The 26,394-nt window shown below is 41.0% G+C and overlaps 1 protein-coding gene across 4 annotated transcripts in view; it reads left to right on the top strand.

Moving 5' to 3' along the window:
• The window catches only part of oacyl (O-acyltransferase like), a 56,849-nt gene that overhangs the window by 17,066 nt on the left and 13,389 nt on the right, over positions 1–26,394 (top strand). For 3 of the 4 annotated variants that reach the window (XM_039750481.1, XM_039750484.1, XM_039750485.1), the window contains 8 exons: positions 606–741; positions 2,510–2,754; positions 4,561–4,740; positions 6,328–6,430; positions 9,980–10,081; positions 12,749–12,914; positions 19,487–19,566; positions 23,812–23,922. In XM_039750481.1, coding sequence (XP_039606415.1) covers positions 606–741; positions 2,510–2,754; positions 4,561–4,740; positions 6,328–6,430; positions 9,980–10,081; positions 12,749–12,914; positions 19,487–19,566; positions 23,812–23,922 — 1,123 coding nt within the window. The remainder of the gene's footprint in view (positions 1–605; positions 742–2,509; positions 2,755–4,560; positions 4,741–6,327; positions 6,431–9,979; positions 10,082–12,748; positions 12,915–19,486; positions 19,567–23,811; positions 23,923–26,394) is intronic. The other variant, XM_039750482.1, reaches the window with a different exon arrangement.

The raw sequence follows: 26,394 nt of genomic DNA, 5'->3' as shown, positions 1-26,394 counted from the left end.
CGTAAGCATACAAGTCTATGTTCAATAAGTACCTAAGCATGCAAGTCACACGTATACCTAGAAGCATGTACACATACCAGTTCTTTATCCAATTTCTCATTCTTCTTTTGAACTAAGAGCCCCGTAAGCACCATGCACCCATCTGATATCACAGCCTTCTTTACACGGGCGGCAGGATTCATAGCTACGATTTTTATTTTTCCTAACCAGCCATCACTTTAAAATTTGATAAGAAAAAGTGGGGCAGCCAATTCCATTCCAGGTGTTCATGATAACATAGCAGCTGGAAGAGAATATTTTAAAAGAAGTTAGTAAAAACAAACGTAGGGATGAGGTGTGCTTAATAGCATTCCTGAAAAATTGTGGTGGGAATTTCAGATCAGGCCACGTCACTACCACGACACACTTAATTAGCAGCACAAATCAACTTCCGTTGAAGTAATTAGTTGATAAGAAGACCTCCGACAGCAATGGATGTTTGGTGCCAGGGCTACAACGCAGCCCCCTACTGGCTTTACAGTCTGTGAGCGCCTGCCTACTTGCTCAGACTCCTGCGGCGTTTCAATGACTCCTCACAAACTCTTGATTTCTTTCTTTCTTGTTAGATATATTTCAGTACAAGGGCACCTCACTAATAGCTCCTGTACCATCAGTGTTACTGCCCAATGACACCCAAGGGATTTACAAAGCTCAATGTCTGGAGAACATGGCCACCCCTGACGCATCGGCCATTGTGTGCTTGTAAGTATACTTGATGTGTTATGTGACTATGACTGTGATTCCTCCAGGTTCATCCATCTATCCATCGATTCAATAATCTTCTTATTTAATTTAATGGCAACATGAAGCCAGGAGCATCAGGGCATAAGGTGGGAACCAACTCTGAATGGGGTGTTCATCCATGATAGGAATCATAAGACCTCCACACTTGCTTACTTATTTGCTTGCTCAGGGCCAATTCAGAATTACCTAACATGTGTGCCTTCGGGACGTAGGAGGAGGACTGGAGTATTGGAGGGCAGTGGAGAGTGCAATGCAACCTCCATAAAGAAGACAGCCTTCTCGGGTTTCAATCCAGGCTGCTGGGGCTGTGGGACGGCAGGGATAGAAACTGCGCCACTGTGGCCCCCGGATGCCCAGTTCAATTCATTCCTATGTAGAACACAAGACAAGAGTGCAGTAAACATTTCAAAATGAAAAGAGTTAAAACGCTCCAGGCCATCACCTGACTGAGCCATTCCTTTGATATCACCTGCTTAATGCCAGCTTAGTGGTGGAGTCTGAGCCTGTCCTGGCAATTACAGTAATATCTTAGGGGCCTAAGAAAAGTATTCACCCCTTGGAGGTTTTCACATTTTGTTATTTCACAATTTTGAATCACATTTTGGCTTTCATGACACTGATCAGCAAAAAAAGAAAAACAGATCTCTGCAAATTGATCTAAATGAGCTACATCTAGGAAACACAAAACAATTGATCGCATATTGTCAAGTCAGTATTTAGTAGACGCATCAGTCGTGGTTTGTCTGTCAGCTTTGCACATTCTGGTAATGAAATTTTTCCTGATTCTTCTTTGCAAAACTGCTCCAGCTGTCAGGTGTCCTGGTGTTTGTGGGTGGACAGACCTTTTCAGGTCCAGTCATAAATTCTCACTCTGACACATTTGAGGTCCTCCTTAAGAGTACCTGGAGAAGTCTCTTAGGTAGAGTGCCAGCTATTTTCTGAGTGTCACTGGAAGGAGATTGTCACCCTGTCACCAGCCTCACAGGTGTGCCCAAATTCCTTGTTCTTGTGGTGGTTTCTCTAAGACATCTACAGGACTTCTGATTTGATGATTTATAGCAGGGCTCCTCAGGCCTCCTTTTAGAGGGTCACAGTGGCAGCAGTTTATTAATTACTAACCGTTTTTTTTTTACCAAATGTCACTTATGAGTGCCTTTCATTCTGACACTTCAGGTTGCTCATATATTATGTAGAGTTTTTTTCCAAGAGTACCACCCAAATGAGTTATGAAGTAGATTAGCCATTCTCAGTCCTTAACTTTTTTCCTCTTCCATTTGTTTCCAAAAATGTTATTAAACCAGACACTTCATGATGCCCACCTGCCGGTGCAAATTGGATCAATTGCAGGTTCCTTGGTCATTTGCACCTCATTTGTAGTTGGCACACGCAATTTAAAAACACTGACTACAGCTCTTTGGGACTTCAAGAAACAAATAGGAGTTGGGTAACTTAATCTAAAATGAAACGCAAAAATGTTGATTCAGAAACTGGGTTGGAACAACACCTACATACAGCCACTGCAAGCCTCCAGGACCAAATCTGAGGGCTTCTGAATCAGACAGATTCCAAGCCAACTCAAGATCTTTTTGCCAGCCAGAGAACCATGTGAGCATTCCTACTTGCAGACTCATTGTGTTTAGTTCTTAGTTCATTGGGTTCGTACCTGATTTTTGTTTTTTTGATTGCCATCGCAGTGTTGACTGATTCTCTCAAGTTATCTTTTCAGGCTTATCTGTCTTATCCTCGCTGCTTTGCCCCTCTCAGCGACTCTCTATGTGGCGGTCCTTAAATGGAAATCTCCAAAATCGGAAGATTCCAGCCCTGCTCCTCATGGTGACTTTGATGAAAACCATTACGGCACTTTCCAGCTCAACAACGTACATCTCCGACTGGCAAACAGCTGTAGTCATGAAGATGAATCTTCTAAAGCCTCCGATATCACAAATCAAGAAAGAAGAAGCCAAGGAGTTCGTGAGTCAACTCCTCTTCTTTTCATACATCCAGATTCAATTCTTTGTTTTTTCTTTCACGGTCCTCTGGGTCCTACTTACCATGAGCGTGTGTGGGTGGTTCAATATGGTGTCTCACATGTACAATGATGATTGTAATTACCCAGGGGTTCTCCTTAGGAAATAAATGTTTTTTAGAGTCCATGTTTCTTGGTCAAGAATTCAGGCTCCCTCAGTGCATACACAGGTCACATTTAAGCTTGTCCTTCATTCACCTCTGACATCCGAGAAACTCTACTTGACAAGTGGTGAATCAATCGCCATCATGATTTAACGCTGGTTTTCATTTTTTACAGTCATTTGAAAAAAAGTTAAGCTCTCTATTTGAGGTTTTTGAGGTTACAGTAATCTCTCGCTATATCGCGCTTCGACTTTCGCGGCTTCACTCTATCGCGGATTTTAAATGTAAGCACATCTAAATATATATCACGGATTTTTCGCTGGTTGGCTTTCTGGACAATGGGTCTTTTAATTTAGGTTACATGCTTCCTCAGTTTGATTGCCCAGTTGATTTCATACAAGGGACCCTATTGGCGCATGGCTTAGAAGCTACCCAATCAGAGCATGTATTACATATTAACTAAAACTCCTCAATGCTATAAGATATGCTTCCCGCGTGGCGCTTGTTTTGTTTGCTTCTCTCTGTCTCTCTCACTTTCTCTGCCTGACGGAGGGGGTGTGAGCAGAGGGGGCTGTTTACACAGTGGCTGTTAGCCTAGAAGATAGGACGCTCCTCTACAAAATGCCGCTTTATCGCGGTGCTTCTGTAAACTTAAAAGTACGTATTGATTTTTTGATTGTTTGCTTTTCTGTCACGCTCTCTCTCTCTCTGACATTCTCTGCTCCTGACGGCGCTCCTGACGGCGCTCCTTTGAAAAGAAGATATGTTTGCATTCTTTTAATTGTGAGAAAGAACTGCCATCTCAGTCTTGTCATGGAGCACAGTTTAAACGTTTGACTAAAGGGTGTTATTTCATGTCTAGAGGGCTCTAATAATGTTAACAGTGTGGGAGAGTTTATAAGGGCTTAAAATATATAAAAATAACCATACAAACATATGGTTTCTACTTCACGGATTTTCACCTATCGCGGGGTCTGGAGCGTAACCCCGCGATCGAGGAGGGATTACTGTATTTAGAAGGTCGTAAACAGGTTTTCTATGCTCTAACTGCGAAAATATTCGATTTATAAATAAAGAATCCTACTTCGCGGAAATTCATTTATCGCGGCAGAGTCTGGAATGGATTAACCGCGATAAACGAGGGTTGACTGTATTATTATTTTTTACTTTGATGTGTTTTTAGATAATGTTTAAAACAGAAGATGTTCTCCAGTGACACTATTTTGTTTTTGATTTGTGCACCACCATTTTGCGTCATGGTCGTCATGAGGCTGGTGGACAGAATGACTGGGAATGTGTGGCACATGACGCCATTGCTGTTGTATTATAAACATCAGATGCCTGCACTTCCAACATGTCCAAGTAAACGGATTTATCTTCAAAAATGTAGTTTGCCACTTATTATTGGATGTCCTGAGTAAAATACTTGATTTTTCATTGAGATTTGGTTTATACGTAATTGATGGGAGCAGCAAACGTTGCTCTTTTGAGAATCAAATCACAGATGTTGTTAAGTGTTTTAAGGACGGAAAGCTCCGATCCTTTCTCCTAGTTTGCATTTATGCATTTCTTTTTGATTGTTTTTTTTTAATTTCTTCCATGTTTTCCTATTTCGTTATAATATTGTTTGGTTTTAATTTCATTTAGGAGAAAAGAGCTTCTTCGATCACTTCATGGCAACCATATCTCTACAAAATACAGCGGCAGCAGTCCTGAGTGCCCAAACCACTGGAAGAAGCTATTCAACCTTGAATGGGATTCGAGTTCTGAGTCTCCTTTGGATTATTTCAGGACACACCATCCAGATCTGGTCTATGATTAATTTAGGTAGAGTGAACTGAAAATCTAAAGGGAAATGTTGAATGATGGCAGCAATGCCTTGAAATGTTCACATGACGTGGCTACAGATCAGTGATGGTGGAGGTGGTGATCAGCTTTTCAGTGAAACAGATCATCTAATCATGTACTTCAACACATTTCTTATTTAGCCATGGAGATGACTAATAGGCCGTTACTGTCCTATTCTTATTTAGGGACTGATTAGAAAATAGCATATTAGAGATGATCCTGTTTTAAATACTTAGATAAATGACCCAAAGAAGTTTGCAGATGATAACCAAACAAGGTGGAATGGTGGATAATATCAAATCCTTTGAATCATTACAGTGGGACTTGGACGACATTCAGACTTGGACAGATTTGTGGCAGATGAAATTTAATGTTGGTAAATGTAAAGTATTACATATAGGAAGTAAAAATGTTAGAACTGAGTACACGATGGGACATCTGAAAATTGAAATTAGGCCTTATGGGAAAGATTTAGGAGTCGTAGTGTCGTCAACATCAAGAAGGAGCACAGAAGCAATCAACAAGGCTAATAGGGTGTTAGGTTACATAGCATAGTGTGTAGACTACACGTCAAGGGCGCTTATGATCAAGTTACCATGTATAACTCACTGTTGAGCCATCATCTGGAGAGCTGTGTGCAGTTTTGATCCCCATATTACAAAAAGGATGTAGCAGCACTAGAGAAAGTGTAGAGAAGAAAGATTCAATGAGATCTGGCCTCTGGCTTGCTATGAGAAATTTATAAATGGATTTTAAAATAAGGCCTGAATTTGCACAAAAATTAGAAATGTTACAACCATAGGCACATGGAATGAGCTACCAAGTACTGTAGTGTGGTAGAGAGTAAGATTTTAGGGATCTTTAAATCCTGATCTGAAGTTATTTTGGAGGAATTAGGTGGATAGAATTGGCAAACCTGCTGAGGTGAATGGCTTGTTCTTGATACAGAGGTTCTAAATCAACACCCAGGGTTTAGCAGGCACCAGCCATATTTTTACGTTAATAGTTGAGGGTACCGTGGTGGTGGAGTGGCTACCACCAGTGTCACATGGCTTAAAGAGACTGGCTTTGGCAGGTCTCGTTTGGCACAGTATAGGTGTGGTCTTGTAAATTTGTTATTCAGAAGAGATGATTGCTACTTTTCGTAGATGATACTATGGTGGTCTCTGTCTTGCTGCAACCTTGAAATGATTAGAGGTTCGAAGATCTTTACTTTCTGATATTCACTTTATAGTGCAGGTTTTCATTGCCATCATTTTTTGAAACGTGAAAATTACAGACTAATAGTGAAAATCCAGGGTGCAGGACTCAAAATAAGATGCCATCTTGTCAAGCATCACTGAAAAGCTTAATGTGTAGCCCACCCGCTAGTAAAGGTAGGCATGGTGGAGGACCTGAGTGTGGATCCTGAAGGATCTCTGAAGATCTTAAAAGCCTGAAATTGTTTGAACTTCCTCTTTGTCTTGGTTAATCTCTATGACGTAATCCTCTGGAAGAAACCAGAGTGCTCACCATCAGGCAGTAGTTCTGTGAGTTTTTATATCTTTCTGCTTTCTTTTCTTGCAGATAATTCCAACCGCTGGAAAAACAGTGTTACTCGAAATCCATTGAACATCCTGACCATAGGTGGACCAGCATACTTAGCAGTGGACACCTTCCTGCTTATTGGGTAGGTAAGCCATGAGGAAGTGTATTTTGCAGTGACACTGTAGTGTATATCTGACACAAAAGTGCATTTCTGCTGTCATTTGTTCATTTTGTTCAGGAGTAGATCACCTGACCCATCCATTCTACATATTTGCTTCATTCAAATAGAAAATAAATGATAAGGAGCAGATTATAATTCATTTGACTCAGGAGAACACTTCATAACAGGTCATCCACCTGAAGCTAAGCATGTTTCATGTATGGGAGACCAAAACAGCTTGGATTGCTGCTGGAAGAGGTGTTGGTGAGGCCGGCAGGGGGCGCTTACCCTGTGGTCTGAATGTGGATTCCAATGCCCCAGGGCAGTGATGGGGTCACTGTGCTGTAAAGATGGCACCGTCCTTTGGATCAAACGTAAAACCGAGGTCCTGACTCTCTGTGGTCATTAAAGATCCCTGGACATACTTTGTAAAGAGTAGGGTGTATACCGATGTCCAGGCTAAAGTGCCCACCACGGCCTAGCCATTCTTGAGCCCCCTCTCTCTCTCATCACTTCACTACCTAACAGTTAATGTATGGTGAGTGTACTGGCACAAAATGGCTGACATGACATCATCCAGGCGGATGCTACACATTAGTGGTGGTTGAAGTGGCTATGAGAAGCACTTTGAGTAGCGAGAATAGTACTGTATAAATATAAAGAATTATTATTATTATTAACATAATCTCAGCTGACCTCAGGGAGACCTTTTGTTCTTGTGTGTGTCTCTGCAGCACCCTTATAGTCTCAAATTGGGATGGTTACGTTTTATTTCTTTTCATACTTATTATTCTGAGGGCATGTGCCAGAACATTCACATTATTCTGCCTCAAGAGCCAATCACAAGCCACCTATATTTTTGAGAATTGCCTGTGTACACTACATTACGGAACATAGAAAAGGCCATGGCACAATTGTTTAAACTCTATAGATTAATATCTGATGCTTCAAGTTGCCTTAACAAAACAATGTGCCAAAACAACTCACTTATTGGGGACTGGATGAGTTGCGTCAGCCTGAAAAATTCATGCAATGGCACTGGCACGTCAGCCATTCCTCCTTGTTGTTGTGTCTAATGCGCTATGGGAAATAAGAGTTTCCAGCTGGAAATTCTTAGAAGCTCTAATTGTATAATTCAGAGACACATTTCTCACCAGAATTCTCTGAGTTATAACCTGATGCTTACCTCTAATCTCATTTAAATATACAAAACATAAACTGGTAATTAACATACTCAAAAATACCATGTGGTGGTCACAGTGTATTTAAGCAGTGCTATCCTACCAATGGGTTCTTATTGCTTTTTTATTTACACTAAAAGTAGTTTAATCTTTACTTAGGATTTCTGCATATCAAACAACCTCCATTTCTTTGAAAACTACAACCAAAAATACACAAGAAGAGAATGGAGATGGAAAAGTGTGGGATTATAAATTGAAACTCCTAAAATTTCCCACAGCAAGTAAATACTGTAGACACATACGACTAAAGGCCAGCTCTTCACTCACTCGTTTTCACAGCTAACCTCCATGAACTCTTATCCTTCGTTTCTGGGTCTCTTCTGAATAAATTCTCCAAATTTCCACCTTCCTCCTGATGTAAAGCTAGAATCAGAATGAAAATCAGAGTTGGGTGCCAATGAAGTGTTATGATATGAGTGCACTCAAAAAATGAAAAAAAGTTGTAAGACCTCTGAAAGACCCAAAAACCAGGCCAGAATCTTCACTGGTCAGTCAAACCATTGGCCTCACTCCAGGTAGTCTGACCCCAAACCCCACAGGTAGGCTTCGGCCTACACAGGCCCCAAATTGAAATACGTGCTGTTAAAACACCTCATCACATTATCCTACACTTTCTAGGTAGAATTATTGACATTCATTTATATTTTTACTGTCGTTACAAAATAACTTTGGAGTGCATTCATGTTCTGTTTGTTGTGCTCAAGTTTTTGTAGGTGAGCCATTTCTTCCTAGTAATCTATCATATTTGTAATGTTTTGATGTTTTTCTTTTCTAAAAATTGGGGTCCCCACAAATATATTTTTCTACTGGAGTTTTGTTTTTTTAAGTTTTGTTATCTTTTTCTTAATTGCTTTCTGGCCTTAGTTTTAGACCATTTTGCAATATCATTGTTTATCAGCACTAAAAATTTTACATTAAAAAATGTAATATCTGTGTGCATAACTGAGTATGTTTATCTGCCGGTTTGTGTACATATGAAAGTATGTATGACAATTATCATATTTTATTACTTTATACTTACTTTATACAATTATATTGTAAATATACACTTCTGTTTGCGATGTCTAGTATGGAGGAATATTTTGGACAAAATTAAGTAAACAGATAAAAATACAAATTGGCAGACAGTGTGGTGCAGGCTTTGAGCTTCGTGTTTCTAGGTCCAAATCCAGCTACTGAGGAAAAACAAACAGAAATATAATCAGTTGTAGTTTAAATGTTATAAGTCACGTGGATGAAGGTGTCAGTGTCATAATAAGTAAAAATAAATAAACATATTGTGAAATATGACAATAAAAAAAGAAATAAATAAACGATGAACTGTGGGTGGCACAGAGGTAATGTGGCCTGGGTGCTCCCTGCATGGAGATTTCATGTTCTCCCCGTGTCCACGTGGGTTTCTTCCTAAAGACTGGAGATGTTAAACTGGCCCCCGATGTGTGTGTGTGTGTGTGTGTGTGTGTGTGTGTGTGTGTGTGTGTCTGTATGTGTGTGCGTGTCTGTGTGTGTGTGTGTGTGTCTGTATGTGTGTGCGTGTCTGTGTGTGTGTGTGTGTGTCTGTGTGTGTCTGTGTGTGTGCGTGTCTGTGTGTGTGTCTGTGTGTGTGTGTGTCTGTGTGTGTGTGTGTGTCTGTGTGTGTGTCTGTATGTGTGTGCGTGTCTGTGTGTGTGTGTGCGTGTCTGTGTGTGTGTGTACGTGTTTCTGTGTTCACCACATTATGGACTGGCGGCCTGTCCAGGGATTGTTCCTGCCTTGTGTGTTTGCTATAACAGACTTCAGCGTCTCCACTATCCTACTTTGGATTACCAGGTTTAGAAAATAGATGGGTGGGTAGATTGCTTTTATTGATTTATTCATTGTCATATATCACAATTCCTTTATTTTTTTATTTTTTCTAAAACATTCCTCCACTACAGGTGAATATAGCGCCACTCTTCCATGGCTGCTCGCCTGCTATCACTTCAATTCTCTATTTGAGAAAATGAGTATAAAAAATGGAAGGAAAAACTCTTTTAATATTGCTTTTTATTTTATTTTTTTAATCTTCATACACATGACAAACCAAATTAAAAGCTGTACAGGGATTGGCTTATACCTGCTCTTATGTATTAGACATACAGAAGACAACAGAATGTGAATATGGGGCTGTTGTGTTGGCTCATTTAATGAGATGCCTCAGCATGAGGAGTTGAAGAGGCCAGCAGCATTCAGACTGATCGTACTTTTTCTAAAATGCCGTCCCATTCATACTGTACATCTCCAATTTTTAAATACTTGTCATATTTTACAGGGGGCTGCTAAGTGTGCAGTCTTTATTGACGTTGATTAAAAACTCAAAGGGCAAAGGCATCTTCTGGATTGTGGTAAAATACGTGCTGAACCGATATAAAAGGTAAGACCATCTTGTTGGACTCTGAATTCTGAATATGTCGACATGCGATCAGCAGTAAAAGTTGAAGGTCACTTGCATATGCCAAAGAGCACACAGCCAGGGCCACCCCAGACATTTTTACAAATGAAGGTGCCAGAGAGGTTCTTCAGAGCAGTCCCACATGGGAACCACTTTTTGGATTCCAAAAGACCCTTCCACATGAAGGTTCCAGAAATAACCTTAATTTATTTAGATCTGTAACAGGAAGTAACCATGAATACCATACCATAACCATACAGTACAGTAAATAAATATGAATAGGTGTGTAGGAGATCAGCCCGGACACAGACAGATACGGACTCAAAATGTCCAAAATAACACACGTTCTATTCTTACAATAAGGTCCCGCACTCCATCTTTCTTTTGTCACCTCCACTCCTCACTCACAACCTCGTCCTCCTCCACCCGACTCTGGCTTCTGGATGGAGTGAGGCGGCCTCCTTTATACTGCACCCAGAAGTGCCGGGTGTGGCGGAAGTGCTGCATGCCCAGACACTGGAGCTGTCCAGGTACCCCCTGGTGATGGCCACGTACCCCCAGCGGGTTGAGCTTCTGAGCTCCAAATCCGTATCCCCGATGTAAACCAAGGGGGCTCTCCCGGGGGAGGTACTCCTGGTAGTATATCCGTTCCCTGGTCTTCTCTTATAAAGGGCGTCCCGTCTGGGCAGGACCCCCAGCCGTCCATCACAGATGGTAACAGATTTGTTAAATACCAATAAGTCAAGAATTTGAAAAGACTCCTCCTGCATGTAATACCACGGGCCAAGTCCAGGTTTCCTTAATCTGTCACCATCCTGCCATGGAGCCTACCATACATCTATAAGAACCATCTTCATACACAGAGACCCCTTCCAGAATGTCAAGCAATAGTTCTACAAGAAACCAAACACCCCGTAAAGAGCCATAAAACGCCATTAAAGAATCGCTCTTTTTAAGAGTGTAGGCAACCCTGTAAATGGCGCCCCACCATACCAGACATCTACATACAAACACGGAGACGTGAGAGAGGAGTTACGACTGGTGAAAGCAAAATATGGAGGGCTTGGATATAAAACAGAGAATTTACAGCTTATGAACATCAAGGAAGATGTCTGATTTCTTATGGCAACGTCTTAGAAGAATACCCTCACGAGGGGGGACACTGCAGAAGACATGTTAGGAATTGGGCTATATTAGCAGACTTTATTATTATTAGCATTTATCTAAAGAAATGAAATCATTTTGTATAATAAAGCTATTAGTTCAACAGGTAGCTTACACCGATGGTGACAAGCTAATTATAATATTAACAAGGTAGCTTCTTAACATATAAATTTCATTTAAAATAATAAATCAAACTGACAGACTTAAAATAATCACAAAAGTTCAATGAAATTAAGGCAGAATGGAAACAGTTAAGCATTTACCCATAATTCCTATTTACTGTACCCTCACGTATGTAACTTATCTAACTATCCAATCAATGCCCAACTTCAGAGAAGATCTAAGCACACCAAGAGATGGTGGCGAACAACGGAGAAAAAATGTTTGCTGAGTTTTAATGCAAATTTTAATGTAAGCCCATTTATGAGATGATCTAAATCAGTCTTTAGAGATTGCTGTTTTAATCGCGTAGATTTATTCTGTTGTGTCTGTCTCTTCCATGCTAGACCAGTTTGAGGATTAGAATTATTCTTATCATTATTGTTGTTCTGCGGTGGGCTGGCGCCATGCCCGGGGTTTGTTTCCTGCCTGTGCCCTGTGTTGGCTGGCATTGGCTCCAGCAGACCCTCGTGACCCTGTAGTTAGGATATAGCGGGTTGGATGATAGATGGATAGTGGATGGATGATTGTTGTTGCTTGTGTTATTGCTGTAGACTATTTATGACAGGTCAGCGCCCATCAAATCAAAATTAATACTACAAACCTGCAACTGAAGACAACAAAGAAATGTACAGAAGTGGAATATGGTGCAAATTTGGATTTTAGAAGACCATGTATAGAAAATAATATAACACAGCATAACCAAACAATTGTATGGAATCTGAGGGTTTGTAAGTCAGAGTTGGTACTGTTTAAAAAAATGAGCCCCAAACTAATTCTACCAATAAAGGGGGCTGCCTAATTTCAACCCCATATGTGGCTCACTTCTAAACTCTTGGGTTTAGACATCGGCACAGTTGTCACCTGTGCAGAGTGTGGTACTTTATAAATCGCAGTCAATGACACAGGCAGCTTTGACCAAAATTGGGGTTGTGGTGACACAGCAGCTGGCCCTGGTCGGGGTTCAGAGTTGGTATAATGTGACATTTTTAAGTTTTCTCCGTGTCTGGTTGTCCTCCACCATCATGTTAAGCTAACCATCAACTGCACACTGGTCCCACATAAGGGACCAGGTGATTGCATCACTGGGCCCTGTGGTGGACTGGAGCCCCAACTACAATGGATTTCTGCCTAGTGCCATACGCTCCCAAGATCAGATTTGGCTTCCTGTGATGTTGTAATACAAAAGCAGTGTTGGAAAACAGAGAGCAGGATTAAAACGAATATTGCACTAAAGGGCCACAAATGTCCCCTCCCAATTTTGAATGTTTAAGTGCTTGGTAGTGCTGACCACCCAGCCAACATCTGCCCTGTCATCTCTTTCAGAATTCAGCCCCTCCACCTGTATACCGTGTGTTTGTGTGTTGGTCTTCTGCCCGTCATGCAAAAAGGCTCCTTCTGGAACTTTGCAGAGATGCAAACTGAGAACTGCAAACGACGCTGGTGGACAAATCTCTTGCTAATAAACAACTTCTTTGAGTCCAGTGAGATTGTGAGTTTTTTTTTTATTCTTTACATTCTTTCTAATGACTTGACTGCAGTTTGGTATTCTCTCTGTGAAATGTGGGAGCCTGAGTGTCTGGGCTTACGAGTCTCCTGGATAAAAACCAGGCCTTTAATGACCTCTTGGTCACAGCCATCAGTAGTGTGTCTGTCTGCGGAGAGAGTGTCGACCTTGTCGAGAGGTTTACTTACCTTGGCAGTGAGATTCATGTCTCTGGTGACTCTTCCTGTGAAGTCACTACACAGATATGGAGAGCATGAGGAGTCATGGTGGTGTTGATATCTCTGCAACGGGATGAAGATCCAAGTCTTTAAAGTCCTGGTGCTTCCTGTTTTGCTTTATGTTTTGCAAGACATGGACACAATCCAGTGAACTGAGATGAAGACTGGACTCCTTCAGTTCTGTGTCTCTTTGGAGAAACTTTGGGTAACGCTGGTTTGAACAAGTGGTTGCTCATGGAGTCCCAAATGAGGCACATTACCTGCATTGTGAGGGAGCATCAGTTACGGCGCAATTCTCCAAGGGTGATCTGGCTCACAGGATTCTCATTATTGAAGACCCAAGCGGCTGGACCAGGCCAAGGGGGTGGCCACATACCACCTGTCTGTGGCAGATAGAGGGTTATTATGGACCGCGTGTCTGCCTTGGGGGTTGCCAACCAGGATCCCGAGCTGTTTCTTTGTGTGATGTGTATGGCAGCATGCTGTACCAGTGCATGCTCCCCAACCTGATCTGAACTTTTCTACATTTTGTGTTTTTATGTTTTGGTTTTGGGATTTTTTAAATAGTTTATCTTTTTTATAGCAACACTGCTTTGTTTTTTTATGGCAGGTCGGTCACTGCCATGTTGTGCTGAATATTGCCTGGCTCTGGTCACATGGCTTACAGTTGCCAGCCATATGACACAGAAGTCAACGTTACATATTACTTACTGTATGTCATTTCTTCCTGCCTATATAAGATGGTGGCACACAACTTCTGCAATCCAAATTGTAGATTCACTATGAAATGAAACCACTTCCTTGTTAGATTACTAAGAATAATTTATACATATTTTGATAGTCTTTTGCTTTAGATTTGTTATTGAGGATTGATATCACAGGATAAGTTTTGTTTCCTAAAAAATTGGGTGATTATGATATACAACTTCAAGGTGAATGCAAATATAATTTCAACTGGTCTGTATTACGTAGTAGTTTGGAGAAACATCAAATGAACTTTTATTGAATGTCACATGTCTAATTGCTTAGTGATGTTGACATATTGCATTAGTTCAGCAGAGTTGAATCAAAAAATGTTTTTGTGGTTTTGGAAGATGAGATAGATACTGTAGATGACATGTTTTGCTGCTGATTTTTACTTGTACTCAGCATCAGAGTTTTTCCCAGTTGATTCTGGGGTTCGTCAGGGGTGTGTTTTTGCTCCTACTCTGTTCAATGCTTGTATGGACTGGGTGTTGGGCAAGGTTGTGGGGTCCAGTGGCTGTGGGGCATCTGTTGGTGAAGAAAGATTCACGGATCTTGACTTTGCTGACGATGCTGTGATCTTCGCGGAGTCAATGGAGACTCTGATCAGGACGCTCGAGAGACTGAGCGAGGAGTCTGAGTGTCCTGGATAAAAACCAAGATCCAGGCCTTTAATGACCTCTTGGGCACAGCCATCAGCAGTGTGTCTGTTTGCGGAGAGAGTGTTGACCTTGTTGAGAGGTTTACTTACCGTGGCAGTGACATTCATGTCTCTGGTGAATCTTCCTATGAAGTCAGTTAGACAGATTGGGAGACCATGGGGGGGTCATGAGGTCGCTGGAAAGGAGTGTGTGGCGCACCCGATATCTCTGAAAAAGGATGAAGGTCCAAGTCTTTAGAGTCCAGGTGCTTCCTGTCTTGCTATATGGTTGTGAGACATGGACGCTATCCAGTGACCTGAGATGAAGACTGGACTCCTTTTGGTACTGTGTCTCTCCGGAAAATCCTTGGGCACTGTTGGTTTGACTTTTTATCGAATGAGCAGTTGCTCATGGAGTTCCGAATGAGGTACATTACCTGCATTGTGAGGGAGCGTCAGTTACGGCACTACGGCCATGTGGCATGCTTCCCCGAGGGTGATCCTGCTCATAAGATCCTCATTGTTGGGGACCCGAATGGCTGAACCAGGCCAAGGGGTCACCCACATAACACCCGGCTGCAGCAGATAGAGGGTCATTTCCGGACGGTGGGACTGGACTGTGTGTCTGCCTGGGGAGTTGAAAACCGGGATCCCGAGTTGTTTTGTCATGTAGTGGGTGCAGCAACGCATGCTCTCCAGTTTGACTTGACTTGACTCAGCATCAGATGCTTCTCATTTCACTGTCCAACAATAGTCGGCAAACACTGATGGATTCTTCTTGCTCTGATTCAGCTTTTCCATTGTTGCAATGTCCTGGTGAAACCTTTCACCATGTTATCATTGACTGAATCAAGATTAGCAAAGAAGAAGTTCAAGTCTGAATCCAGAAAATGAACCTCTAGTGACATGTGACACTTCATGGTTTTGTATACTTGAAGCATGGTGTCAACAAATTGGGCGTTGTTTGGTGCTCTGTAGTTGGCAAGGAAATTCTCACCACATCCTTGAATGCCTTCTACATGGTTTCTGTCTGCCCCACAAGCAGATCCACACAATTCTTGTTATTGACGATGTGGCCAATTTGTGGACCAACAAAAACGCCTCTCTTAATTTTGCAATCAGTTATTCATGGAAACTTCTATAAAAATATTGAAATCCTTCACCTTCTTTGTTCACTGCTTTCACACAATTTTTCATTTATCTAAGTTTTGTGTAAGGAGGAGGCAAAAATATTTTAATTGTGGTGGCAACTGGTGAAGAGGATTGGTGACAGTATTCCAATGCATGTGCCAACTCTGGTCAATGACATCAATCAATTGCACTAGCAAAATACAGCTCTACAACAGCATTGTGTTGCCAACTACCTCTACACCAACAAGATGTGGCAGGCAACCAAGAGCACAACCAAGCGACTCAACTTATTCCATCCAAGATGCTTATAATGCATACTTGGCTTCTACTGCCAAAGCTGTAAGACTCAGTCACACAAACTGTCAAACTGCCCATCTCCTACCCATGATTTGCAATGACCTGGATCCTCATGTATAATTCAGACTAAAACATGGCGTACAGACACAAGTGGAAATGTCCATATGCACAAAACAATCCAAACAATCTGTGCATACACCAAGTTCCATGCACTTCCACTTTACAAATTTAACGCACGTGCATACACCTATAGTCCCACCTGACTCTTCCCAGAATTTTGCATATTTTAATATGCGAATCAAAATAAATATCACATTCTGTTCAGTGTTTGGTTAAAAGACAATGGAAAAAAACCACGTGAAAGAAAGACGAATTTCAGCAAATGTAAAGTGGGGGCAAGGAAAACATACTACTTGTTGGCTTACATAGTGGTACAAGCAACAAAAGCGTGGTGGAGACATTCAAAAGTTCAAGTTCAGAAAGTGGCACAGTGCCCGAAAGAAAAAAAGAAGTGGTCAGATATTAAAGTCGGCGTGAAAAGTGAGTCGCAGCCCACAGTCTGTGTATTCTGTTTCAGATAATTACAAAAGTTGACCTCTGTGCTAATGACATGATGGTGATGCGGTGCCGAGAATGTGTTCGCATGTTGGCTGCACACACACCTCTGCCTCAGAAACCGCTGGTAGACCATCTGGCAGTGTGCTGACGGACTCCGTTCTGAGTCACAAAATGCACTAGTGGATGCTGTAAGAAATGTGGCCAATGAACTAAAGGAATATAAGAGCTGTACTATGTGATGCTGACCACAATTTAAATGAATTGGTTAACAAATAAATGCTGCATCTGATTTTTACATTCTGCTAACTACATTCAAACGAAGTCGTAACGCTGTCCGATCTGGCTGATCATTTGGTGGGTCAGGGTCAGGTTCATCATAGCGCAACACTTCAGCTACGGGCAAGCCACGATTGTGTGCAACATTACTGTATATATGTGGCACGCTACATTCTTGCATAATGCAACACACTTTTTGTGTACAATAAAGCAGCACATTAATAGCGTGGAAAATTTACATAAGCAAAATAATTCTCTGAATGGGTCTTTATAGTGTAGTCTTGGTACCGAGCTCCAAAATGGATCGATTCTCTGCTCTTTACTTTGAGGTGACTCGCTATTCTTAAAAAGACTACTTGCCTTTTACCGTACTAGTCAGGAAAACACCTACAACTCTGCAGAGCTGCAGTTTTTATAGTTTCTTTTTAGAATTTAAAAAAGAAAAGCAGGCCACAAAAAACAGTAGCACTGCTTTGACCTTGGATGCCACCAGTTTGTAAAACCGAGCAGAAACGTGAAAATGGGGTGGACCCTGGCGTGAAAATGTGCGTGGCTTTATGCCAAGTTTAGTTTTTATACATCTCAAAGTGAGTGTGGAAACGGGTGTAACACCACATTTTTCTGTATATGCACCATTTATAAATGAGGCCCCTGGACACCCAGAAGTGGGCAGCCGAAACAAGAATGGCCATTCAAGCCCTGGTGTACCACTTCCACAAAGATCTACAAACTGCTGACTCTGAGCAGAATGAAGTCATAACCATCACGACTGATCGAATTTACTGGAGGAAACTTGCTGCTCTATGCGCCGAATGGAGTAGGAGGAACTAAGTCTCAGTAAGCCAGTCCCACCTTTGCTAATGACTAGCAAGATGGACAAGTTCACGTCACGAAACATCAATCAACAATGAGGTACACTGTGACACTCTCTGACGTCGTTATTATCTGACATAATTGAGTCATTTAGATTTAAATGTTAAGTAAACTGAGTGAGTCCTGCCACCACCAGCTGCTCTGGAAAATCAATTGGTTATGAATGGCCTCATCTAAAAAAGCGATATGTCAGGATTAGAACTGAAGACCTGAAAGTAAAAATGGACAAGCCACAATACCATGGAAAGAACACACAAACTACACATACCACACAAATAGAAGACCTTGGGGTCTGTCTAGTCGCAGCAATAACCACCGCATAGCTGGCAAGAAAATGAAAAGAATAATCATTTTTTAAATGCCTGTTCTTACCACGCTGAAATCCCATGCTTCTCTGAAGCAGCCAGAGACATCATCCTGCTGGCTTCTCTTCCACAAAGTGAACGGAGCATTCCTAAGGTTTTCTTAGTGGCTTTTACAAATTTAGCACAGTCAGGCAGTGCTCTTTAGCAGTGAGAAGCCGGCCAAGATGCCCCTCAGCCCCATTCTGGTCAGATGTCTGATGTTGTGTCTGATGCTGTCCTGCTATTGTTCGTTCTTTTTTTTCTAGAATAATTTCGCTACCATTAAGGGAGTAAATGGTACTGGTCTTGTCAAATCCCTTTGCTGGCTCGCGCTGCATTGCCTTGACTGGTAAAGGCGCAAACAAGCAGTGCAAACACACAATTAAATAAAAACAATGGGCAGCATTATCTTAACACCAAGAATAAGCTCTGTCACTAAACACACACACACACACACACAAGGGAACACTGCAGGGCCAATGGAGCTGGAAACAGGCCTGCACCACCTGGCATAAAGACAATTTCACTTACTACAAAAAGCAGTATGTTTCAAAATAAGAAATTACATTCAGCATATGAGGGAAATTTTTTAAAATGCTTAACAAGAGAAAGTAGAGGGTTATTATAAACAGATTAAAAATTAAATATTTTTTTAATTACCTACAGAAGTGCCATTGTTTGCATGAAATCTTTTAAAAACAAATTATTTCTGTTCTCATAAAGATGTTTATCTATTAATAACCAAAACTTACTTCATTTTTATTACCAGTTTGAATTGTAATCATATTTTTCTGCATGCTTTGTGCTCCTTTTACCTTCAAATTAGGGTTTTAAAACAAGCAGAGTACAATTCCATTCTGTACATATTTTTCAGAGACACTCTTTAAGATGTTAGTATTTTTCACGTATTTCCCGACTCCGCTAGTTTTCATAATGGTTGCCGGTATCTTATCTGCTGGTCGCTATGGAAACCTGATCAGGTGTATGATGTGTTACGTCAGTGATGGAGCTGCATAAAGGTCAGTCCTGAGGATTTCTGGGTAATTGGAGATTGGATTGAAAATGAAAACTTCGCACTTCGTAGTGAATATTAGTTAACAGAAGCTTTGCGATAGTTATTTCGATGATGATGTTGGAGTTATGATTCTTGGTTTGATGAGGATTGATTTTTTTGGCTATCGACTTGGACTCGATTCTCAGTTAAGTTTCATCTTCAGGCCCTTCCAAAAAAAACTCCTTTTAGATATTTCCATTTTGCTCAGACTTCCCATTGTGTTGTGTGGAGACTTCTTAATTAAATATGGTCACTAAATTTGAAATCAGTATCTTCAGTAGTTTTCAGGCGATTGGTGCCACAGATACAAATGCATAGTTTCTACATCTAATTTTAAGATCATTAAATTAAAGTTATTTGTACAGTAAATCTGGCGTATGTAAAGTATTGCATTATAATTAATTCTGTTTTGTTGTTTCTAGTGCATTCCCTGGTCCTGGTATCTGGCGGTTGACATGCAGCTTTATATTCTAACACCCGTTCTACTCTTTGTATTTCAAAGGTATGTAAGTAAAGCAGGGCTTCTGAATGCACAGTAAATATACAGAAACATCCTATAACTTTGCACTTCATGTTGATAAGATCGCAAGTGGGTTCCCTAAGCCAGTGTTTCTCGACCACTGGATCCCGTTGCTGGTGGGTTTCAGGTTGCTATGGTTGATCCATGAGTGGGTTTTGAGGGTCACCTTAGTGATTGACCTCAATATTTCTCCATTTCTAAGTGAACTTGTTTCACCAGGAGGCCCTGAATATGGCTCGTCTCACCAAGGGAGCGGTTTTCAATTGCTGACAGTGAACTTAAACGGGCAAATCTGGGACATGGGGTCATAATTGTTGAGAAAAGTGGTGTAGGAGAAGGTCGTGCAGTCTGAATGCATTAGCATATGGAGCTGCGCCGGTCAAAACAAACCCTTAAGGGTCTTACAAGAGTCAGAAAATATAGGAGACCCCGTGAAATAATAATGATAATAATGAATGATTTATTACTGTGGCCGGTTCTGGCAATTTCTACAACAGTATTACCTGATTGTTTTCCTATTGGGCATAAGCACCAATTGCCTTAACTCGGTTGGCTGTAAATTGATGTATGACTGTACAACAAACAATATCTATCAGTAGCGATTGAGTAAACCTTATGACAGGGGTGCCCCAATGCGTCAATTGCGATCGACCGGTAGATCGCAAAGGTAGTGCAGGTAGATCGCGTTGCATTCAAAAAAATTTTTTTTAAACGTTAGTCTATCATATATCCTCTCTATGACATTTGCCACTTGATTGACATACAGGGCGGCCAGTCTGAGATCTCTTTTCTTCTGACACACTGGTCATCCTGCACGCACAATCAAACGCACAAGCTACTGCAAAACTCCGGCTGTGATCTAGTTAGCCTTCCAATTTATATCGACTAAAGAAGGGATTTTAAAAAAAATTGTTTGGGGAGGGTATGGGCTGGATGTGGAATCGGAAGAGGATTTATTTTCTCACAATGTCACAATCGAAGTGTATTTGTCTGATCTGTCAATCTAGCATTGTTATTCCAAAGAAGGAAAATGTGGAAAGGCACTTTGGAACTGTTCATAAAAACTGCAAAACTGACGTCCTTCTGAAAAGCGATCTGAGAAAGAGAAAGGAGAGGGAACTAAAATCGCAGTTAATCAGACAGCCGTCATTTTTCACTCGGCTCAATTCAAAAGCTCCTTGACTGCATTATTCGGCTCTACTTATTTATGCGAGTCAGCCTTTTACCACATGACGATTATTAAATCCAAATACTGTAGTGACCATAAATGTATTGAATTGTTATTGTGCCATAAAGGTTATTCAGTTATGCAAGGACGACAACATTCATTTTATGTATTAAGTATACTCAGTATACAGTAACCCCTCCTCGATAACGGGGGTTGCATTCCAGACCCCCCGCGATAGGTGAAAATCCGTGAAGTAGAAACCATATGTTTCTATGGTTATTTTTATATATTTTAAGCCCTTATAAACTCTCCCACACTGTTTATAAATATTCCCTGCAGAGTTATACAGCATAATCCCTTTGTATTCTCTTAGATATTAGGTAAGATTCATTGAAATTATGTATATAAACACACTGTTTATATACAGTAAAACCTAAATATTATTTTAAAGATATCGAGTGTCTCCGATATCACATATGTTACAGCCATTACGATAGACAGGCCACCAGCAATAAATACGTACAATGCAAGAAAAATAGTATACAGTAAATGTGTGTACAGTGACACTAAACGTACGTACATGTACTAAGTACTGTAAGTAGAAAATTAATTATGGTTCTCACCAACAATGACACGATGACTTGTCCGATAACAATGAGTTTTATTTTACTGCACAACAAAGGAGAGCGTTACAGCCCTTAAAGGAGCCACTTCAGGCGATTGTGTAGCACTGCCGTTGTTCTTCTTCTGGCAGTCTTCAATCCAAATCCCTAAAGCAGATTCCTTCCAGACTACTGCCTTATTACATCCACTTACAACTTGTTTTGCACCCTGGTTAAAAGGACACTGCGGCCGTAGATCTTATATTCCTTTCCTACTTTTTAAATAAAAAGAACCGTAGCCTTCAACAAATCCAAAACGTTTACCTTTTCGCAATCGTTAACATCTTCCGTTTGCGCTTGGGCACGGCCTCTGAAGCAGTAGCAGATCGTTTTGGAGCCATAATGAAGGGCTTGACTATGCACAAAGATAAACACAAAAGAGCACAACTCTTTACACAGCGAAACACGTTGATGCTGAATGAGCGAGACGAGACTTCCTGGTTAACACTGCATTCAGCAGGCAGGAACTTAACTGCGTGCTCTGATTGGTTAGCTTCTCAGTCATCCGCCAATAGCGTCCCTTGTATGAAATCAACTGGGAAAACCAACTGAGGAAGCATGTACAGGAAGTAAAAAACACATTGTCTGCAGAACCCGCGAATCAGTGAAAAATCCGCGTTATACATTTAGTTATGCTTTCATATAAAATCTGCGATAGAGTCAAGCCGCGAAAGTCGAAGCGCGATATAGCGAGGGATTACTGTATATATCATTTTTAATGTAGGTAGATCATTTCAACCTGGTCATTTTAAAAGTAGCTTGCAAGCCGAAAAAGTGGGGGCACCCCTGCCTTATGACTTGCAGATAAAACTTTTATCTAAAGGTACAGGAGCTAAGGATGAAATTAAGAAATAATTAACAGGGCGTCAAGAATGGGTTAAGGCTCCACCCCAGTCGCTCCATAGGTTTGCCTTTATCCCATGGCCACACCCATCAGTGTCTGTTGCTTAGCAGCTTTTATTATGTGACTGACTGGGGTTGAAGGCCAACATTGGGAGGACCACAGACTGCTATGACTTACGCCTTGAGAATTAAAACCAACACTAAAAAAAAAACAAAAAACGTAAGGACATTTTTATTATTACAAACAGCATTAAAGTCCAAAATTTATATACTAACCATGAATATTGTCAAATATGAAAACTAAATTAAAAAAAAGAGCCAATCATAACAGCATACTCTAAAATATCAATTTATCCACCTTAATAGACAGATAAGTGATTGTGTGTCTGTCCGGTTGTTATGTGTCTGTAATTCCCAAAGATGGCACATCACAATATTTTTAGTTATAAAATGCATTGTGTTTGTCATTCCAGTAGATGGCGTATCACAAACATTAACACTGTTTTTACAATTCTAACACCAAACAGCATGTAACAGAGACGTGTGCATCACATGGTGCACTGCAAATGTTAACGCTGAGGTCTCCATTGGTTACTTAGGCCTAGCCCACATGTAACTGGGTATTTTTTAAATGGGAGTTTTCCTACTGAACCATGTTGGCCAATCAGAAGTCTGAAAAAAGTTTTAACCGGTTCAGTAAGGCTAACAACAATGGAGCATCAAGGTAAAGGGGAATCGTATGTGTGGACTGATAGTGAAGTGGAGTTATTCCTCAGTAACACACTTGAATATAAAGTTTTCAAATGTGTGTTTAGCATGGAATTTGCAAAAATACGGGCATCATAAACATTACCATTTAACTACGACGTCAATAAATTAACACTTGTAATCACAGGTGGCTCGTTTGCTAAAAGAAAACCTCCAATCTTTCTGATCAAAATAATCCATCGAATTTGTGGATGGCTGCTTTATTTCTGAGTCCCATCCATGGCACAAATGCACTGAGGGTAGCCATGAGCCGAGTGAAACCCTGCTACAAGCTCCTCTACTTTGGACTCAGTGACAGCACCCAAGTGGACTCCAATTGCTTCGCACACTTGCCTTACTACTTTAGAAACCACCTGTCCTGACAGCCCAAAGGCGTTTGCCGTCTTTTTGTGATGATTTCTGGGCTAGCGGACTGTAAAGACACTCCAGCTCCAGAGTCATGTACTGATGATGTGCTTAGCAATCTGACTTACTGTACTTTTTAGCACTCTCTCAGTCCCCTTCTCAAATAAAACTTGGACGCCTTTCCCTTTCCTGACACCACATGCTATTTGGATCTCTAATCACAAAAGCAAATTCTGACTGAATGCAGCTAAGCTTCTCTGCCCCTGACGTTATCCCTTAATGTTGAGGCAATAAAGATCGTAATGCCACATTGGGTCATCGAAGCTGTAAGCTAACACCAGCAACATGAGCACAGGTAACATGGGGGAATTCATCTTTCTTACTACGCCTGACATTTTTTGCTTGTCACTTCTCACTTGAACGTGTCTTTGATCTTTCCAGAAGTAAATACGCCATGATTACAGTGGCCACCGTCCTCCTGCTGACCTCCAGCCTGTCCGGGGCTTTGCTCACTGCCTTTCTGCACTTACCAGTTTCTCTGCCGCTCACAGCGTAAGAATTGTTTTTTTTTTTATATATAATTTGCTTTGTTTCATTGAACTTCAGTTGCAACTGTAAGTGATGCAAGGAAAGCGTGGCAATCATATTCTGTAGTTCACTTGTCAAGCTCTAGGAGTACTAAACAAAATGCCAAACGCCACGGAATACATCGACACTGAATTTGTCCCGTACTTCATGAAGTATGAGCTTTCGTCATGCATGTTACAATTTGCCAGTTTTCCAAGCCTGCTTATTCCAATGCATGACATATTGTTGGTATGGCACCAGCTGGGGACTGGGCAGGAAACACCTGTGGCCACCCACCACAGGGCACAATGTTTAGCGAATTGCAGCTATCTCGTCTCAACAAGTCAATAGCAAGATGCTCATGATGTATGCACCATGGCAAGACCACCACTAAACGTTATGACGTGACAGCCGATGATGATGTGGGCCATGGTTTGTCGTTGTCCACAGGAGCAAAGCGGGTTGTCATGATGCCCCAATCTATGCAGGTTTGCAGCACATCAGCCAACCCCTGTTCAGTAGCGGTTCAGTGTGACTCAGTCCTGCCTGGGGAGGACAAAACCTGGCACGCATTTTGTCCGGTCACTGATCAGGAAAGAGTTTCCAGTACAGTCTACCTCCCATAGCTTTTTCCATGCAGTAATATCTGTAGGTGACCATCAAATTTGGTGTCAGGAAAAGAGACAACATCTCGGAGGGTGTTAAAAAGCCTGCAGTAGCAGCATCATGGCGAATGTGAGGGGTGCTAACGACTCAAGTGAAGTCACCATACAGGCTAACACACATACGTCAGTGAGGTGTTAGAATGAAAACCTGCATGGACATGGGAAGAACATAAAAACACTGCACAAGCAGTGACCAGCAGCAGTCCTGGCCATGGCACCCCCAAGACTAAGAACCATGGCTATAGGTCTTATAGTCAACTTGTGGACAATGCTACCTCCCTACAGGCCCTAAGTTCAATAATTTAGAATCGAGCGTCTTAAATTACAGCGGATTCAGGAAGTATTCAGGCCCCTCCACTTTCTGCTTACTTTATTGTGTGCTTTTGAATTTAAACTGGAATCTCTCAATCACATGAATCTTCTTAGGTTGGTGTCTCCAAGCTCCGCACACCCAGATTTGGCCAGTTTATCCCATTCCTCCTCTCAAGCTTTGTTAGATTGTCTGCAAACTGCCATCTTCAGGTCTCTCCACAGATGTTCTATTAGATATAAGCCTGGGCCACTCAAGGACAGTCAGTGCCTTGCCCTGAAGTTTCTCCAGTGTTCTCTTGGCTGTATGCTTTGGGTCATTGTCTCACCCCTGTCTGAGGTCACGTCACTCTGGAGCAGGTTTTCTTAAAGGACCTCTCTGTATTTAGTTGAATTCATCCTTCCCTCCATTCTGACCTGTCTTCCTGTGCCTACTGCTGAGCATCACCCCCATAGTATGAAGCTGCCACCACCATGCATCACCGTCTGGATGGTATTAGACATGTGATAGGCTTGCCTGGTCTTTACCAGACATAGTGCTTGGAGTTCTGTCCACACTGTAAAAAATACTGCGTTAAAATTACTTAAAAAAAATAAGGCAACAAATTACAAGCAATATTTTTGAGTAGATTTAATATACTGCACTACTGAGTAAACTTAATTTATTAATTAACTCAAATTTACCTAAAATAAATGAGTTTGATTAAATATAAGTAGTGGCAAAAATGGTTTCATTTTACTCCGATTTTCATTTGAATTAAAGTACTCAAAAAAAGTGAGTATGCAACGCTGGACAGTAATGACTTAACAAATACATGCTAAAAAATCCATATATCTTTATTTATTTGAACATACAGAGATAGTCACAACAACGGAGTTATATTTTCAAAGGAAAATTAAATCAAATGTCTGAGGATAATTTTTACTGAATTACTGACATTCAAATGTCAATGAGAATTGTCTTTTCTTTTTTTAAACTTTCTTCAAAAAGTATATCTCAATCAAATAATGTCCCAGGAATGAGTGGTAAACGGGAAGGAAACAGAGAGTGAAAGAGTGAAATCCTGCAGCAGGCGCCGCTCTTCAAACACTTCCTGCATTTACGCCAACATGTCCTCTTAAATGAATGGCCGCCTTTTCACTACTTTTCAGTATGCGATAGCGAAAATCCTGAAATAAAATAGGAAATCAAACATCGCTAAATAAATCAAAATGTTAAAAATTAACCAGAAAATACATGGCCTATGTAGAACACTAATTAAATAAGAGGTCAAATAATAACATGACGGTTAGGCAAACGTCTTTACATGTTGTTTACAGGTCGTAGTTTAGGACAAACGCCATATCGTTCTCAAACTTATCTCAAAGTGTCATTTTCTTTTTCTGTGTAAAATAAAAGTTTCAAACGATAACAAAAAACATATGAACATACGTAACTATCCGAGAAATTTGCTTGCTTTTTAAAGCAAACCAACGAGGTAAG

This window comes from Polypterus senegalus, chromosome 4, assembly GCF_016835505.1.
Source record: "Polypterus senegalus isolate Bchr_013 chromosome 4, ASM1683550v1, whole genome shotgun sequence".
Lineage (NCBI taxonomy): Eukaryota > Metazoa > Chordata > Cladistia > Polypteriformes > Polypteridae > Polypterus > Polypterus senegalus.
The sequence above is the reverse complement of the archived record's forward strand: the minus strand, read 5'-3'. Positions and strand labels throughout refer to the sequence as shown.